General features: G+C 41.1%; 1 protein-coding gene across 2 annotated transcripts in view; it reads right to left on the bottom strand.

The window, feature by feature from the left end:
- LOC140481543 (exocyst complex component 6B) overlaps positions 1-19867 on the bottom strand; it is a 664346-nt gene that overhangs the window by 278592 nt on the left and 365887 nt on the right. For both annotated transcript variants that reach the window (XM_072577911.1, XM_072577921.1), the window contains exons 9-13: positions 10971-11054; positions 10744-10790; positions 8480-8600; positions 7591-7662; positions 4865-4962 (exon numbers count right to left, since the gene is read on the bottom strand). In XM_072577911.1, coding sequence (XP_072434012.1) covers positions 4865-4962; positions 7591-7662; positions 8480-8600; positions 10744-10790; positions 10971-11054 — 422 coding nt within the window. The remainder of the gene's footprint in view (positions 1-4864; positions 4963-7590; positions 7663-8479; positions 8601-10743; positions 10791-10970; positions 11055-19867) is intronic.

Below are 19867 nucleotides of genomic sequence, written 5' to 3'. Positions count from 1 at the left end.
AGTTTCTTTGGTTATTGGGAGCCTAACTTTCCTTGAGACACCAAATACCGAAGCCTTTCATGAGTTGACAGATTTAGTTAAGGAATATTACAACTCCAAGCCTCCTCTAATTCTGAGACGCTATCGGGTTTACTCAGCAATTCGAGAACCGGGGAATTCATATCAGGATTTTTGATTAGGTTAAGACAACTGGCATGGCATGTGACTTTAGCTTAGCCCTTAATAAGATGTTGAGAAACCATTTGGCATGTGGGGGTCAATGACGAAACCATGCAAAAGCATCTACTAACTGAAGCCCAAATGGACTTCAAACAGGTACCACAACTAGCCTTTTCACTGGATTTAGTGATGGGATACCAGCTGCTATGGAGATATTTCAGTGCCCACTGACTTAACTTATCAAAATCAATCTGTAAACGGTTTATATCCCTCTCACAACTTGCCTTTCCACCTACTTTTGTCTCATCTCCAAATGTGGCTACAGTATGTTAGCCTCCTTTCTTCAAGTCATTAACAGACATCGTAAATGGTTGCAGGCCCAGCACTGTGAAACCCCACTGGTAACAGGTTGCCAGCATGAAAAATAAGCTCTTCTCCCCACTTGTGCTTTCCTACTAACCAATTCTCTAACAATGCCAATATACTACAGTGAATCCTTGGTACCAGTGAAATCACAAATTGTGAATTCACTTATCACGCCAAAAAAAAGTATCATCAAAAATTAACATTTACGTGTGAAAACTGTGGATCCATGATTTTTAAATGGGCTCCGCACCCATGAATTTTATCACTCACTGGGGTTCTCAGAAACTGAACTTTTGTGGATACGGAGGAATGACTGTACCTCCAACACCTCAGGATTTTACTTTATGACTTTATCTTTTGTGAGGTACGTCATCGAACACTTTCTAGAAGTCCAAAACAACACATCACCTGGTTCCCTTTTATCCACTCTCATTGAGATTTCCTCAAAAAACTCAAATAAATTAGTCAGACATGATTTCCCTTTTGACTCTGTTTATTCAGATTATGATTTTCCAATTGTGTTATTACTTCTTTAATAATTGATGCCAACATTTTACCGACAATAGAGGTTAAGGGTTTCACATTGTTAGAATTCCAATCCTCCTGCATTTCGCCAGAATCCCAAGGTTTTTTTTTTAAAAAGTACAAACAATACATCCAACTATTCCTGTCGCTACCTCTTTCAGGATTTTTAGCAGTTTCTTTAGATAGATTCATAACAGTGTTAGGGAGGATGTTCCAGAGACTGTATGAGTGGTAATATGTTCCCAAGTCTGGATGATAAGTAGCTTCCAGGGGAACTTGAAGGTGCTGGTGTTCCCAAGTACCTGCTGCTCTTGTCCTTGTAGGTGCCGTCGAAGGAGCCTTGGAGAATTTCTGCAGGGCATCTAGCAGGTGGTACACATTGCTGTTACTGAGCATCAGTGATGGAAGGAGTGAATGATTGTAGATGTGCAAGTCAAGTAGGCTGCTTTGTCCTGGATGGTGCCTTGAGTGTTGGAGCTGCACTCATCAAGACAAGTAGGAAGTATTCCATCACACTCTTGTCATGTGTCTTGCAGATAATAGACTGGTTTTGGGAAGTCAGGAGTTGAGTTATTTGCTGCAGTATTGCTAGCCTTTGATCTCTTCTTGTAGCCACCATGTTTATATGGCTAATTAAGTTCAGTTTTAGGTCAACAGTAACTCCTAGAACGAATCCCAGGATTCAGTAAAGGTAATGCCATTGAATGTCAAGGTGCGATGATGATCAAGGATGATGATGTCAAGGGAGATGATCACTGCCGAGCATTTGTGAGGCGTAAATATTATTTGTCACTTGGCAGCCCAAAACTGAATATTGCCCATGTCTTGTTGCTTTCCGGCATGGACTACTTCAGTATCTGAAGAGTTGTGAACAGTGCTGAACGTCATTCGCTCATCAGCAAATGTCCTAATTTCTAAACTTATTGATGAAGCAACTTTAAGATAGTTAGGCCTAGGACAGCACCCTGAAGAACCACTGCAGTTACATGCTCGGGCTGGGATAGTTGACCTTCAACAACCAGCATAAGATCATAAGACACAGAAGCATAAGTAGGACATTCAGCACATTGAGACTGCTCCACCATTCAATGAGATTGTGGCTGAGCTGAAAATCCACTTTCGTATCTTTCTCTTAATGATTAAAAATTTGTCTACCTGAGCCCTGAATGTACTTATTAACCCAGCCTTGAGCTAAAATATTCCACAGCATTCACAACCTTCTGAGATTATGCTCCTATTTTTCACTATCCCATAATGGGAAACAACCTTTCTGTATCTAGTGGTTAGCACTGCTGTCTCACAGCACCAGGGTCCCAGGTTCATTTCCAGCCTCGGGTGACTGTCTGTGTGGAGTTTGGACATTCTCCCCACATCTGCTTGGGTTTCCTCCGGGTGCTCCGGTTTCCTCCCACAATCCAAAGATGTGCGGGTCAGGTGAATTGGCTGTGATAAATTGCCCATAGTGCTAGGTGTGTCAGTCAGAGAGAAACGGGTCTGGTGGGTTACTCTTCGGAGGGTCGGTGTGGACTGGTTGGGTCAAAGGGCTTGTTTCCACACTGTAGGGAATCTAATCTAAGAAATCTATCCTGTCAAGTTCACCAAACATTTTGCATATTTCATTCTTTAAAATCGCAATGAGTACAGGCACAACCTACACAACTATTTCCTTATAAGACAGCCCCTTGGTGCTGCAGCTTTCTGCAGTCTTTCTCTATTTAAATAACGTTGAACTGCTCTACTCTTCCTGTGGAAGCACACCATTTTCCTTTGTGCTAGATATGACTCCAACCATTGAAGAATTAATCACCAATACCGAGTAGTTCAATTTTATGACTATGGACAAGTGAGAGTGGCTTCCCATGCTGCCTTGATGTCAAGGGAAGCCACTCTCACTTGTCCATCTTTCAATCAAGGTCTTAATGAGATCTGAAGCCAAGCTGCCATGGAGGAACCAGAACTAAACACTGATTAACAGGTTATTACTGTATACATGCCACTTGATAGCATTGTCAATAACACTTTCCATTGTTTTGCTGATGATTGAGAATCGACTGATTGATGTGTCATTCATTAGTCAGGTTTGGTTGTCCTCTTTCTTGTGGACAGGATATATCTGGGCAGTTATCCACATTGCAGGGCAGGAGTCAGTGTTGTAGCTGTAAACAAACAAATTTGACTCAGGACTCGCCTATTATTGGTGCACAAGTTTCCAGTGCTGTAGCTGGATTGTCAGGGCCCGTACTCTTTGCAGTATCCAGTGCCGTCAGCTATTTCTTAATATCACTTGGAATGAATCAAATTGGTATCTGATATGGTAGGGCCTTCAACAGGCACCATGATGGATCATTCACTTAACACTGCTGGCCAAAGGTGGTTACAAATTCTTCAGCCTTGAACCTTATACAGATGTGTTGGGTTCCACATGACTAGAAGATGGTGATATTTGTGAAACCCCTTCTACTGATTAATTGTTTGACTGTTCACTACCGTTCACAACTGGGTGTGTCAAGACTGCAGAGCTTGATGTTTTCTGCCAAGAGTGGGATCACTTAGCTCTATGTACAGCATGCCACTTCCGTACAATTACAAATAACTTCTTCCTTTAAAAAAAGGGAATCAGCTTGAAGCAGCCAAGCGTATTACTGAAGAGGGACTGAGTTAATGAGTTGCTTTCAGAGCGAAGTTAAGATATCCTTTCTTCAATCTGACCCATGGCCTGAGTGATGCAAAGTTGCTCCTAGTTGCTTTACAGGCTTAAGGACAGCCTCTGCTGTGTCACGCAAGAATGCTCTAAAAGCTTTACTGATTTTATGGGTTGTTCAGCACAAATCGTGCAGCTTAAGTGCAGCAATGGCAAAAATTCCAAGTATTTGGAGTTAGGTCCTCACTTTGTCATTTTGCGGAATCCACATTGTAAAGACAAAATACCCTTTTAGGCATATGCATGACGTAGAACCTGAAGTATTCTGACCCTGGGCAATCTGGTTAATAGTTACTTACACTTCATCAGTAAAAGGACGTATCAGCGTTTGCGGCTACCCAGGTTTCCTCTCACTTACTGAGAGAGAGAAATTGGACCATAGTTTAACCATTAGTTTTCTGGGCACCCAGAATTTTCTCTGTCAGCCCCTTATTAAATTTTCTGTGCTGTCCATCTCTACTGAACTCTGGTTTTCATTGTACTGGAACTAAATCAAAACCATTCACCTTCTCACTTCAGCTGTTAAGAGAACTGAGCCATTCTGGCAAACTATAACAGCTTTATTTTTCTTCGATCAGAGTTCCTTGCCTGTCTTCAGATCCCTCCACATGCAACAATTTATCTCCCTTTAGCACATCAACTAGTATGAACAGCTTTCCCTGTTTTCACACATCCACTGAAGACCTGTTCCCTCTAGATTTGCTTCCAGGCAACTTCATAATAAAGCTCTCTTTGTGCTCGTCATATCAAAAATTCTCAATTCATGTTACATTCAGGATGAAGCTTACTTACCTCAATAACCTACCAAAACCACAACCTATTGGCTCAGAGTGATAATTTCTTCATTTCTGACAAGATCATTATGTCTGAATCAAATTATTAACCTCTGCTGCAAAGACAATTGGAATGAAACTTCCTAACACACCAAACAATGGCCAGCTCCTTCTCAAGGATAATCAAGTATGGACATAAATGCTGTCCGAGCCAGAGACACTTATGCCATGAATAAATATATATGAAAAAAGCTAACATACTTTGGAGCAATTGGACTGAAGCATGTAAGTACAAACCAGTGATTTTTTCTAAAACACATAGAAAAATATTCCTTCTCACCTGAAGACACCCGACCATTTCTTCAGCAAAATTTCACTGTATTGATCTCTGATCTCGAGCAGCATGTCGAAGTACTGATTTACTGGAAATCCATAACCCTGTAAGAGTAATGCAAGTGCTTCAAACAGCAGCACTCTGCAAAGCAAAGAGCCAGGGCAAACAGGTTTTAAGAATCTTAACTGGGCTGACTAATTACTCAGGCTTGAGGCTGAGCACAAGTTAGCATAGAGTTTGGTAGGACCATCCCTGAGCAAACAGGAAATGTCCCACTGACTGTCCAGTAAGGTGCTCAGGTTAACAGGATATGAAATAAAGAAATGCAGCTAAGTCTCCATGATTGAAGGAACAATACCAATTCCCTGGCACTGGCAGCATCTCAAACATCAACTTGCCAATCTGCAGAAAAAAGCTCATTGATAGAAAGTCAGAAAATCTCTTTACTGTAACCTTTTATTTCAAGAACTATAGTTAGTGCCCAGTGCACTTTGCTCGCTTGATCTTACTAGATCATCCAACCCAATCTTCCTCCTCCCAACACCTCACTACTATCACCCAGGTTCATTGTACCACTATGTTACTGCCATCATCTACTTCCACTGCTGTGGGTGTCTGCACCCCAGACAGGAGCAGGAAATCTGGGAGCAACAGCCCCTCAAAATCAAACCATACTGTGAAGTTTTAGAAAGATATGACAGATCAAAATTTTTGTGATTTTAATTGGAAATTTGCAGCACATTGTTTTATTAGGCCAATATTTCAATTGCTTAAAAATGAGCAATTAAGTCGGCATAAATCTTAACATGGTGAAAGTGAGGACTGCAGATGCTGGAGATCAGAGCTGAAAAATGTGTTGCTGGAAAAGCACAGCAGGTCAGGCAGCATCTCAGGGGCAGGAGAATCGACGTTTCGGGCATAAGCCTGAAGAAGGGCTTATGCCCGAAATGTCGATTCTCCTGCTCTTTGGATGCTGCCTGACCTGCTGCGCTTTTCCAGCAACACACTTTTCAGCATAAGTCTTAACATGTTTTGTTTTAAGTAGATTTTAGCATTACACCAAATTCTGTTTAGTTACATAAGTTCTGTGGTTCATAGTGATGTTTTGAGATTGCATTTCCCTGTACTATGTGGCTTTCTGTGAATAACAAGAAACAGTAATCTCGTACAATGTCTACATCCAGTTTTTCAAAGGGAACCAAATAGCTGGGATTGTTGGGCTTTTTTGGAGGAATTCAGTAAAATGGTTCAATACTGTATGCAGTTTAGAAGAATGATTGGTGATCTCACTGAAATATCTGCAGGTTTTAGAGTGCTTCACAGGGTGGATGCTGAGAGGTTGTTTCTCTCTGGCTGGAGATTTGAGACAGTCATAACTTCAGGATAAATTCCCCTTAAGGCTGAAATTAGAATAAATTTCTTGACTGATTGGGTAGTTTTACTGTAAACAGACAGTGAATATACATTAATTCCTCACTTCGTATTCTAGTTCCATTCTTTATAAATGTAATTCAACTTTGAGGGAAAGCACTTTCAGCAAATCAGATTTACCAATAGAAATTAATAAACAAACTAGAGCTAAGTCCCCCAACATGACTCTCCCCGGTCTCTCGCCAGTCTCACCCTGGTCTTTTACCTGAACATTTTGGACATTTAGAGCAAGGTAGTGAGAGGGGCAAAATCAGGTCAGGAGCAAGGCAATGAGCTGGGAAGAAACAGGTCGGGCACAAGGAAGTGAGCAGAGTGGCAATCAGCACATTGATCTGGTCATTCAAAGGGTCATTAGTACCATAAGAATAAAAATCGGTTAGCACTTCTACCTCACAGCACCAGTGACATGGGTTCAATTCCAGCCTTGGGCAACTGTCTGTGTGGAGTTTGCATATTATCACTGTGTCTGTGTGGGTTTCCACCTGGTTCTCTGGTTTCCTCCCAAAATTCAAAGATGAGCAGGTTAGGTAGATTAGCCAGATGAGGTTATGGGATAGAGTGGGGGAGCTGGGTCTGGGTGGAATATTCTTCCAAAGGTCAGTGCATATACTTTGGGCCAAATGACCTATTTGTGCAATGTAGGGATTCTATGATTAAAGGGATATATCTTCCCTATTGCACTGGTGACTTCCTAACAATAAAAAAACTTTGAAGAAAGCAAAGCTAAGTGAGTTACTGCTGCATTCAAGAATAAGGTCAAAAACCTTTGGATATCACTGAAACCAGGCAATTTGGAGATGGATCACTATGTGAAAGTGAAGTAGAAGATCAGCTAATAAACTCATTAAATGGCTCAACAGGCTCAAGGAGTTGTATGGCCTGCAGCTCTCCTATTTCTTATGTTTTATCAATAAAGAATAGTCATTTTCATGAAATGCTGATTAAACTCCCCTGTGAAATGTATTGCTATATCTGCCACTGAACTTGGAGGGAGTGTGCAGATGTCTTCAGTGGTCAGCATAACTGAATAGCAAAGATGAGAACATGGACTAGATCTGGAGCTTTAAATGGGTGAACAGACCACAGCATGCATGTACAGTGGAAAAAGATTAAATTTTAGGGTTGGAGTACATGATCACTGAAATAGTATATGAGGCATGGAATCATATTGCTTTCTGAAATGTGTATTATATTTTCATTTTTGACCTATATACATTCTTGCATATCCACACAAGCTTCTTACCTACTAATCATTAACATACATACAAAACGGTTTTAAATTCCAACTGTGGAACATCTACCTGCAGAGTGTCCGCAAAGAGTACAAGAAGGTTCTTCAAATCCAGGACCAAGTTTGGGTCGGAGCAGTATGACTGAACGTGAGAAAAGAAAAAGAAATATTTGTAGCCAGACAACTTCAAAATGCCATACAACATATCTAACTTTGTGAGTCACCTATTATCATTTCACTGTTTCATCTGAAAGATGGTATCTCGAACAGCACTTTTGTCTTCCAGAAGTGTCAGTGTAGAAATTATGAATCAGGAGTAGGAGGAGTGTGGCATTACTTGGTTATATATTGTTTCATAGAGAGTTACAATAAATACTAATTGAATAATACTTTTAAGGTGATCACAATGGCATAATGAGTCTAATGGCCTCCTTCCATGCTAGACAAAGTAAGACCTGAAATAAACAAGATATATTTTGCTGTCTGAATCTACATCAACATCTGAATAATAATTTACACTTATCTAAAAGACTTAAGGTGCTTTGCAGCAGGACTAGGAAAGGAGAGAGAAGTTGAGAGACAGGAAAAGAAATAGAGTGAGAGGATTTTTGAAAGGGGGAGAGAGGTAGCAACTTGGAGTCCTTTATTGGCGTCTGGTTCTGGAATGTCTTGGAGAGAATTACAATGCTAGTGAGAGAAAGTAAAGGGTTCACTTTTATTCACAGGATTACCGAAGATGTGGGAAAATGGGGTATTATTCAATTTCACAAATCTAATAAATGGAACAGAGCTGAAGCAAAATTACATTTAAACAAATTAGAATCAGCACCAAACTATATTCTGTTTCCCTGTTCAGTGATATCTTAGAATTTCAGCAGTGCTTTGGAATGGTGATGGGGAGGAACTGAAGGAGACAGTTGGTGAGGGGTGGGGGCAGCAGATTTCACAATCTCACTTACTGAATGAGTCCTGAGTGCTGACATGGTTTTGGACACCGCCAAGTCCCACAGTTGATCAATGTACACTCTGTTCACCAGGCCCTGGGTGGTGTGCAATATGTGATCTTCAACGACAAAAAATCTGAAGGCAGAATTGGAACAAGTCAGAATCAGTCACAACATCGGTGAATAAGGCACACGCATGCATAGGAAAAGTAAGCCTTGATTGCAACAGGGATCACAGTTACACTTAAGGCTGGATCTGTCGCAGTGTAAAGACTAAAAATTTTCATTCCTGGATTGTCATTCATTCATTCACATTCATATTTACCTGAAGCTACAGCTGTTCAAGGTCAGGAGCACAACGGTTTATTTGGTTTTGCTTTAATTAACTTTTATATTTGCACTGAGCAGAGCAGAGAAATATCAATGCTTGAGGAGGGGGAGAAGGGGGAAGAGGTGGGGGAGGAAAAAGGCAGTGAAGGGAGAGAAAGGGTGAAAGAGTGGGGAGCTGCAGAGAAGAGATGAGAGGGAGGGTAAAGGAGGTGGAAGAGTGTGAAAAGGGAGTGAAAGAGAGGGTGAAACGGGAGAGAAAGAGGTTAAATGGTGAGAGGAGGTGGATGAAAGGGATGGGAGGATGAAAAGGGAGAGAAGGAAAGAAGAGAGTTGGGGAGAGATGACATGAGGAGAGGAAAGAGGAGATAGTGAGCAGGAAAAGGAAAAGGAGGAAGAAGTTGAAGTGAGATGGGGAAATGAAGAGAAGGGAGAAAGAAGAGAGAAAGAAGAGAGAAAGAAGAGAGAAAGAAGAGAGAAAGAAGGGAGAAAGAAGGGAGAAAGAAGGGAGAAAGAAGGGAGAAAGAAGGGAGAAAGAAGAGAGAAAGAAGAGAGAAAGAAGAGAGAAAGAAGAGAGAAAGAAGGGAGAAAGAAGGGAGAAAGAAGGAGAAAGAAGAGAGAAAGAAGAGAGAAAGAAGAGAGAAAGAAGAGAGAAAGAAGAGAGAAAGAAGGGAGAAAGAAGGGAGAAAGAAGGGAGAAAGAAGAGAGAAAGAAGGGAGAAAGAAGGGAGAAAGAAGGGAGAAAGAAGGGAGAAAGAAGAGAGAAAGAAGGGAGAAAGAAGGGAGAAAGAAGGGAGAAAGAAGGGAGAAAGAAGGGAGAAAGAAGGGAGAAAGAAGAGAGAAAGAAGAGAGAAAGAAGAGAGAAAGAAGAGAGAAAGAAGGGAGAAAGAAGAGAGAAAGAAGGGAGAAAGAAGAGAGAAAGAAGAGAGAAAGAAGAGAGAAAGAAGGGAGAAAGAAGGGAGAAAGAAGGGAGAAAGAAGGGAGAAAGAAGGGAGAAAGAAGGGAGAAAGAAGGGAGAAAGAAGGGAGAAAGAAGGGAGAAAGAAGGGAGAAAGAAGGGAGAAAGAAGGGAGAAAGAAGAGAGAAAGAAGAGAGAAAGAAGGGAGAAAGAAGGGAGAAAGAAGGGAGAAAGAAGGGAGAAAGAAGGGAGAAAGAAGGGAGAAAGAAGGGAGAAAGAAGGGAGAAAGAAGGGAGAAAGAAGAGAGAAAGAAGAGAGAAAGAAGGGAGAAAGAAGAGAGAAAGAAGGGAGAAAGAAGGGAGAAAGAAGAGAGAAAGAAGGGAGAAAGAAGAGAGAAAGAAGGGAGAAAGAAGAGAGAAAGAAGGGAGAAAGAAGGGAGAAAGAAGGGAGAAAGAAGGGAGAAAGAAGAAAATAACACATTCATGCCCAATATTTCCACTAAAATTTGCTTATTAGCAGGCTTCATTGGTAGCCTGTTGGAATAGTATTCTAACAGTATTCTACCTATTCAGATACACTCCTCTACCAATATTCCAGCTAAAAGCTAGGATTGAGACCAAGACATGGTCTGAATGAGTCAAGGATGCATTGTGGACCACCAGAGCTGCAGGTAAGCTCTGTAGTGAGCAGAGCAAATTCCTCACCAAAAGTACCCTGTTCAAAACTGCGAGACTTATAAATAGAGATACGAAGGGAAGGGGAAAGTGAAGCAGAGGGAAGAGGAGAGTGGACAGTGACCAAGATATAGAGAGCGAGAATGTGAACCGTGAGCATGAAAGTAGAAAACAGAGACAGTGAAAGAGAAAAGACTAGACAAAATAGAAGAGGCACAAGGGAAAGAAAAAACATGTTTAGATAAGATCCCTGGTACCAAAACCCCTACCCTGAAAATAAGACCAGCAGAATCCCACCACTAACAAAAAACACTCCAAAATGTAAATAATTAGAACATGGCACCAGTAGAACTTTTCCTTTGCATGAAAAACATACACTCACCCTACAATTTGATTAAAATACCTCCTGTAGCCGTCTAACGTTTCATGCTGCAACAAGACAAGCATTTTGAGTTAGGACAATAAAGGACTGCAAAAATAAAGCATTTTAAAAAAAGGGTCATACACTGGCAAGCTCAGTAATTCAGGGCAAAAACAAAAAGGAATACTGTTTCATCAAGGTTAAAATGCTCTTTGGTTAATGGAAATGAAAGGGGAGATTATTCCTACCATGTTGGAAGGAGGCTGCAGGACTAAGCGGGCCTGTTTCTTTCTTTGTTTCCTGTAGTAGTTCTCAAATGTATCTTGGGCACCCTGGAGAAATGAAAAAGAAGAAAAGGGGATGTGTGTTGAAGTCGGGAGCGCGTGAACACATTTTTAAGGACTGACAAAAGCAGATTTGTTGTTGAAAGCCAGACACCTTTAACCAAGGCTCCTGCCTACACAATGGGCTTCCCATTTAGACAGGAGTGCCCCAAAACTCCTTCTACTCCGCCACTGTATCCCAATTGCTCTCATTATCTGAAGCACCCAATTACCTGACCTCGGTGAATGGACATTTCCGCTCATTAAATTCTGCCTTTGTGATTTATCAGAAAAGCTAAAAGCAAAAATTCTCAGCATTGGAGTAAGTTATAGAATCATACAGCACAGAACGAGGCCACTCAGTCCACAAGGCATGTGCTGGTTCTATAAAAGAGCAAGCCAATTCATTCTTCTACTCTTCAGCCCACAGCCCTGTCAATGTGTAGATTTCAACTATTAATGCAACACATTTTTTAAATGCTGACTTTGATTCAATCTGACTTCCTGAATATAAGAAACTTCAGTGAAGAGAAAAGCTTCTGTCCGTCTTTCCCTGGTTTACTGCTTGAGAATGACAGATAAAAAGGGAGAGCACTAAGAGGGGTTTTGCTGCAGAAAGGTCAAAGAAATTGCCCTTGGAAATAGGGGAGATCCTGAGGTGTTTAAGCTCAGTTTTCAATGTTAGGAAGGGAATTGGAGAAAAGCAATTGCAGGAAATATTCAGAATTACTGATAAAACAAGTATAAAGTTAGGAAATGGATAAGAAGGAAAGGCAGGCTCAAGTCAAAAAGAATGAAATTGTGATTATCATTATTCAATATAAATGCATTCAAGAGAGAATTACACAGAAGGAATTGAGGGAAGATGCATGAAGTATAACAATCATGTGAAACTAATGGTTGTATGGTGAAGGCAGATTATGGGGTTAATCGATCATTAGAAGGTAGGTGTCTGGCCAAATGGTATTTTCTTGTTCCAAAAACCACTCATTCTAATGAACAGCGAATACAGTAGCATTGATTTCAGTAGCAATACCAGTGACGCCATTCTGTGCCTTTAAAACACTCAACTCCACAAAACAGGGTGCTATTTTCACAAGCAGATTTCCTGTTTCCATTCAGTGCAAAAGAACAAACTATAACCGGTTTTTACAAAAAAAAATGCACAGAACAAAAGAGGTTTTAAAGTCTAAATGACTCTGGACTGTGGCTGATTTTAATGAGAGGACTTTCTCTTCCTCACCACCACCTCCCCCCCACCCGCCCACCCCCCAACTCTGTACAAAACAACTATTTACAATTATTGTTTTCGTTTAAAGTTTTAAATCGCAGTAACCTTAAGTGGCTCAATAATCCCCTGATGTTTTAAGGATGGAGTGCATATTCTTTGCATAATTGGGGCAGGGTCCCTGCATTGTTGCTTGTATTACGATCTCTCTGGGGGTTAGATGGAGCAGGGGGGGTTATGTGGTGAGGGTAGATTTGTTCAGCTGCATAAATGGTATTTGTGATGAGAGAAAGCAGAGTCTCCAACAGCCGGAAGATACATGCTTTCCTTGGTCTCGGCTCCGACCGCTCAATGACAATTTGAATTTATATAGCACCTATAATAGTAGTGTTAAAATTTGACACGGAGCCACATAAGGAAATATTAGGAGAGAGTCATAGAGTCATAGAGATGTACAGCATGGAAACAGAGTCTTCGGTCCAACTCGTCCAGGCCGACCAGATATCCCAACCCAATCTAGTCCCACCTGCCCACATCCCTCCAAACCCTTCCTATTCATATATCCATCCAAATGCCTTTTAAATGTTGCAATTGTATCAGCCTTCACAACTTCCTCTGGCAGCTCATTCCATACACGTACCACCCTCTGCGTGAAAAAGTTGTCCCATAGGTCTCTTTTATATCTTTCCCCTCTCACCCTAAACCTATGCCCTCTAGTTCTAGACTCCCCCACCCCTATCCATGCCCTTCATAATTTTGTAAAGCTCTATAAGGTCACCCCTCAGCCTCCGACACTCCAGGGAAAACAGCCCAGCCTGTTCAGCCTCTCCGTGTAGCTCAAGTCCTCCAACCCTGGCAACATCCTTGGAAATCTTTTCTGAACCCTTTCAAGTTCCACAACATCTTTCCAATAGGAAGGAGACCAGAATTGCACGCAATATTCCAACAGTGGCCTAACCAATGCCCTGTACAGCCACAACATGACCTCCCAACTCCTGTACTCAATACTCTGACCAATAAAGGAAAGCATACCAAAGGCCTTCTTCATTATCCTATCTACCTGCAACTCCACTTTCAAGGAGCTATGAACCTGCACTCCAAGGTCTCTTTGTTCAGCAACACTCCCTCAGACCTTACCATTAAGTGTATAAGTATTTTGAAGCAGGAAAGAGGAACAGAGACGGTGAGGCTTGGTGTGGGGATTCCTGATGTTAGAGCATAGGCAGCTGAGGGAATGGCAGCAATGGTGGAGTGATTACAATAAGACAAAAGCCAGAATTGGAGACGCCAATGATCTTGGAGGGTGTCAGAGCTGGAGAAAGTTACAGAATTGAGGATAATCATTTCAATCATTGGTGGAGATACAGCTGTGGTGAAGATGAAAAGATGACAGTCACAGAATCTTAAAGCACAAAAGGAGATGGCCCATCCCCCATCATACCTGTGAAAGTTCTTTGAAAGAACTATGCAGTTACTCTACACTGCCAATCTTTCCCAATGCCAAAAACATTACCCTTTCACGTTTCTATCCAATTTTATGAAAATGTCAATTGAATCTGTTTCTCCCGTCCTTTCAGGCTCCACCCTTTTACATTTTCCTTGTACAAATTTAGTTAAAGTCAGAGAGTCATACAGATGTACAGCATGGAAATATTCCCTTCGATCCAACTTGTCCATGCCAACCAGATACACTAAATAAACATTTGCCAACATTTGGCCCATATCCCTCCAACCCCTTCCTATTCGCATACCCATCCAGATGCCTTTTAAATATTGTAATTGTATCAGCCTCCACCACTTCCTCTGGCAGCTCATTCCATACACGCAACACCTTCTGCATGAAAAAATTGCCCCTTTTAAATCTTTAGCCTCTTAGCTAAAAACTATGCCCTCTAGTTTTGAACTCCCCACCCTGGGGAAAATACCTTGTCTATTTACCCTATCATGCCCCTCATGGTTTTGTAAACCTCTTTCAGGTCACCCCTCAACCTCCAACACTCCTGGGAAAACAGCCCCAGCCTATTCAGCCTCTCCCTATCACTCATACAAGGATGTTGCCAGGGTTGGAGGGTAAGTCTTTTCTGAACCCTTTCAAGTTTCACAACATTCTTCCTATAGCACTGAGACCAGAATTAAATGCAGTATTCCAAAAGTGGCCTCACCAATGTTCTGCAACATGGCCTCTCAACTCCAATATTTAATTCACTGACTAATAAAGGCAAGCATACCAAACACCTTCTTCACTATCCTATCTACCTGCGACTCCACTTTCAAGGAACTATGAACCTGCACTCCAAGGTCTCTTTGTTCAGCAACACCTCACAGGACCTTACCATTAAGTTTATAAGTTCTGTCCTGATTTGCCTTTCCAAAATGCAGCACCTCAGATTTATCTAATTTAAACTCCATCTGCCACTCCTTGGCCCATTGGCCTACCTGATCAAGGTCCCGCTATACTCTGAAGTAACCTTCTTCGCTACCCACTGCACCTCCAATGTCGGTGTCATCTGTAAACTTACTAACCATACCTCCTATGTTCTTATCCAAATTATTTATATAATTGACAAGTGGACCCAGCATTGATCCTGGTAACATGCCTCTATCTGAAAAGCAACCCTCCACCACCACTCTCTGTCTTCTAACTTCGAGCCAGTTCTGAATCAAATGGCTAGTTCTCCCTATATTTCAAGTGATTCTAAATTAGAACTTTCTAATTTCTATTGTCATACTTTTTGTCAATTAATATTAATGCCTCTGATAATGCCAATGGAAACAGGTTTTGCCTTATTTACTTTAACTTCAGAACTACTCAGTGAAATCTCTTCTGCTCTAAGGAAAGTAATTCTGATTTTTCTAGTCTCTCCACAAATAGACAAAATGTTAAATTTAAAAAAAAATCTTCCATATAAGATTCAGGAAAAGAGATCTTGAGAAGCTTAAAGAGAGATTTCCTTGCCCAAACTCCTTATCCTTCCTATCCCGAGGAGGAGTTAACAACAGCTTTGTAAGTAGCTTTACTCAAGTAATCAACTTTCATTTGTGAACCTGCACAACACACATCAATCCCTTTTCAATGCAACTATCTTTACAGTCAACTTTCAGCTTTGTACAATGCTGCACCTTGAATTTAAGACCAACTTCAAGGCTTGAATAGCATGCTATTCCAGCATTTGGAAATGCCTCATTGTGAAATAAAAAAGGAGACGTTAAACTGAGATATTGTCTGCTCCCTCTGATGTTCAAAGATTTCAAGGCACAATTTCAAGCAGGACAGGGAGTCCTCTCAGTGCGTTTATCAACATTCCCCCTTGATCTGAATCAGATTATTGAATCCACTTGTGGGAGATTGCTGAATTTTCCTAATACGCAGCACTTCAATATAATTTGTTGCTCATGAAGTGTTTTGAGACAACCATACATGTTACATAAATTCTCGAATTTTTTTCCATAAGGATTTGCACTGAATTTCTGGAAACGTCAGTCCTCAAGAAAGTGAATAACTTCATATAAGGTTACACACAGCATAACCTTTGAAGAATCAAAAAAGAAAATTAAAATAGGGCATGGTTTTAAGACAAAATGTGTTTTACCATGTTGAATAAATGCGGTTTAGCAGACACATGAAGTTCACAGTTTCTTTCCATGACGGATTCTCCAGTCACTGCTTTCATGGAGATTTTGTGCAAAATATGGAGGAAACTCTACCCCATTTCTCCATTAAGGGCGTTCACAAGTATCCCAAAGAATTACAGCAGACAACTTGAATAAGTTTACTGGAAACCTATCTGCAAAAATTCTATCCCATGTTCAATACAATAAATCCCTTCATTCATCACAGCAATGTGGGTGGGTTTACAGATTACTTGGGATAACTGTGAACAAAAAAAAACCGGCAACACCAAGAAGTGAAACAGGACAGAAAGCAAGGTAAACCAGGAAAAAGTAATATGAATTGTACACGGCATTGACTGACGAGGAAGTAGTGAAGAATTCAACAATATTGAGGTGCTGAGGAGGAATTGCTTAGGCTTGAGAGATCACAGATTTGTTATAGTGCAGGAGGAGGCTTTCTGAATAAACATAATTTTTTTAATACTTTGTGAGATGTTGCCAACTACCTTGCATTTATTGCCTGTCCCTAATTGCCCTTGAGAAGGTGGTGATAAGGTACTTGCATGAACTGCTACTGTCCTTATAGGTAAACCCAGACTCTTACTGGATGCTATTTTCCTGCCTTCTCCCAGCAATCTATGCATTGTTCCTTATCAAATGACAACTTAATATAATCCCTTTTAAATGTTTCAAATGGAAGTGCTTCCTTCGTACCATCAAGAAGTACATGTCAGAGCCTCACCACTTGCTGTGTTAAAAAGTTTTTCCACACATCACTTCTGCTTCTTCAACCAATTACCTGAAATCTGCACCCTCTTATTCTCAATTCTTTCACGAGCGGGAAAAGTTTCTCCTTATTTACCCTGTCCAGGTTATATGATGTGATTTGGTTTAGCACAACAAAAATGTCAGAGGATGGGAAGCATGTGCTAAATAGGGACTTTAGAACACAACAGGAATGAAAGGAGAAAGCTCAGAGTTGCACTGACCACAGCAGCATTGAGGGAATAGAGAGAAAGCTGGATTTAGAATCAACAGAGAACCATGTCGTTGAACAGCGCCAGGTTCCACCAGCTCAGGCTTGGATGCCTGGCGCCGTCTTTTGAGCGTGTAGTCTGGCTAGCACGGAAAGAAGAATTCTTTAAGACTTGGGGGTTTGTGACATAGCAGTTTAGCTATTTAGCTCATTGCAGCTTAGAGGCAAGGAACAAAATCTATTTAACAAAACTAATAAGGTCAGCACTCGCAGCATTTTCAAAACATAATCACATGCTAAGAAAACAAGTGTTGTAATGACCTGAAAAGCTAAAAGCATGATTGACATAATGTTGGAAGATCAGAGTTCCCTGGCAACCCTTGAATGTTGGATTGACGGTGTCTTGTTATATTCAGTTTTGCACACACTATGCCTACTGGATATCTTTGAGTGAACCCTGAATTCTGCCAAGTTATGCTCCAGAATTCCTAAGCAGACAGCACATCAATTACAAACTGTATATTTTAATGGTATGTTTAAGCAACTCTAGTCATCCCTTGCATGCAAGAGTTTCTGTCAGTTTTGTGACTGTGGAGCAGATATATAGGTATCATGCTTGTGGAAGAAGTTACAATCTCTGTATTTTTAAAGTGGTTTCTTCATTGAACAAACCTGGTTTCAAATGGCTGTCTCACCCTTGCTGAACAGAAACTGTCCATAAAATTCCATCAGGAGGGGGCCGACAACTTCATAAAACATTTAAATACAATCGGGGGGGGGGGGGGGGGGGAAATGGGCAGGGTCTAGGTTTTATTTATGAGTTGTCTGGAGAAACTCAGCAAGTCTGGCACTATCTGTGGAGAGAAAACAGAGTTGGGTCCAGTGACACTTCTTCAGAACAGTTATGCTGATCCCTTTTAGACTACCCTCCCCTCTCGTTCTTGTCATCAATTGTTTCTGCAGCTCATTTTGTTCAGCCAGCCTCGTCATTTCCTTTCTGCCATCTCTCAATATCTTTGTTTCATATTCCTGCTGCTCCTTTCAGTTTTTTTTTCTTGCTCTCAACTTTTTTCCTTTGAGCCTTTTGTGGCTGTCTCTCTCTTATTTTCTCATCAGTGGACCCCTCATTCTCCTGCTTTCAATGCAGGAGTTGGCTACAATTGACACTCCACTTTTGGTAATAGATTTATTCACTGGATGTTGGCATCACTGGCACACCTATCGCCCATCCTGATATGCTCTTAAGAAACTGGTAGTGATCAACCTTCTTGAATGACTGTAATCCATCTGGTTTCGATACACCCAGAGTGCTTTAAGGAAGGGAATTCCAGGATTTTGACCCAGCAACAATGGAGGAACAGTGATATAATTCTGAGTGTGGCTCTAGAAAAGTACTTGCAGGTGGTGGTGTTCCCACGTGTCTATTTCTAGGTGAAAGCAGTCATGAACTTGGAAGCTGTTGTCAAAAAAGGTTTGACAAATCAGTAATACACCTGGTTTTTGCACATACATCTGGCTCCATGCAGTCGTGGAGGGAGGGAGTGTTTATGGGGTGTGAGAAGCATCAACTAATTAAGCTGTTCTATCCTGGGTAATGTTGAGCCTCAAGAATTTTGCTGCAGCTGCATACATCTAGGCAAGTTGGAGATGATCCCATCACACACCTGACTTGGACCTTGTAATAGTCAGGGATTTGGGTGGTGAACCACTCGATGCAGATGTCCAGCCAATGACTTGCTCTTGCAGTCAACCTATTTTTGTTGCCAGCCCACTAAATATCTGGTCAATCATGACCTCCAGGAAGTTTGAGGGGGGGGAGAGGTGGGGGAGAGGTTGGTGGTGGTATTTCAGTGATGATAATGATATTAAGCATCAAGTGGAAATTGTTAGATTCTCGTTGTAGGTGATAATTGCCTGGCAGTTTAGTGAGACTAGTGCTACAATAAGTCCAAACCTGAACATCATTCAGGCTTAGTTGCATGCAGACATGGAACCTTCTCATATCCTTCATGCTAGATTACTGACAGAGGTAAAGGAGCAAATTATGGAGCAGTTGACAGAAAGTTTGCTGGCCTCCCTGAATGTAGAATTAGTCCAGCAGCACTGCAGGATTACAAATATGATGTTACTGTTTAAGGGGAAAAGGATAACAAAGGGTTTGTCAGATTGACATCAAAAGTGGAAAAACTGATGGAGGTATTAATATGCAATAAGGTAAATGAACACTTAGAGAAAAATAACTTTATATCAGACAGTCAACATGGCTTTGTCAAGTGTAGATAATGTCTGATAAATTTAATTGGGTTTTTGACACGGTAGCATAGGCAATGGATGAGGGTGGTGCTGTGGATGCTTTGGATGTCAGACTTTCAGAAAGCATTGGATAGGGTGTCACATAGCAGGCAAATCCAACATTGTGGGGATTGATATGTCCTTGGCAGCATGGATTAGAAGTTGGCTAAAAGATAGGAAATAGAGGGTACGTATAGATGGGCATTTCTCAAAATGGAGACAAGTTGGAAGTGGTATTCCCCAGGGACTCTTACTTTTTCTGATTTATAAATGGTTTTAAGATGGGTGTTATGGGCAAATTCTCTAAAATTGCAGATGATTCTAGACTAAGGAGAAATGCAAACTGCGAGGATGACACTGAGCAACTTCAGAGTGGCACTGAAACGTTGGCGAGATGGGCAGACACCTGGCAGATGAATTTCAATGCAGAGAAATGTGAGGTATTGCATTTTGGTAGAAGAAACATGGACAGACAATGCAGGCTCAATGGCACAATTTTGAGTGGAGTATCAGAGTAGAGGGACCTCAAGGTTCAAGCTGGTAATTCTCTGAAGGCAGCCAGGCAAGTTGAAACAGTAGTCAGGAAGGCTTATAGGATCCTTGAGCTTATAAATAGAGGCATATAGTACAAAAGTAGGGAAGTGATGTTACACATCGACAAATCATTAGTCAGACAACGTTGTGTTTGGTTCTGGGTATCTTATTTAAAGGAGG

The sequence above is a fragment of the Chiloscyllium punctatum genome, chromosome 1, assembly GCF_047496795.1.
Source record: "Chiloscyllium punctatum isolate Juve2018m chromosome 1, sChiPun1.3, whole genome shotgun sequence".
In the NCBI taxonomy this organism is placed as follows: domain Eukaryota; kingdom Metazoa; phylum Chordata; class Chondrichthyes; order Orectolobiformes; family Hemiscylliidae; genus Chiloscyllium; species Chiloscyllium punctatum.
The sequence above is the reverse complement of the archived record's forward strand: the minus strand, read 5'-3'. Positions and strand labels throughout refer to the sequence as shown.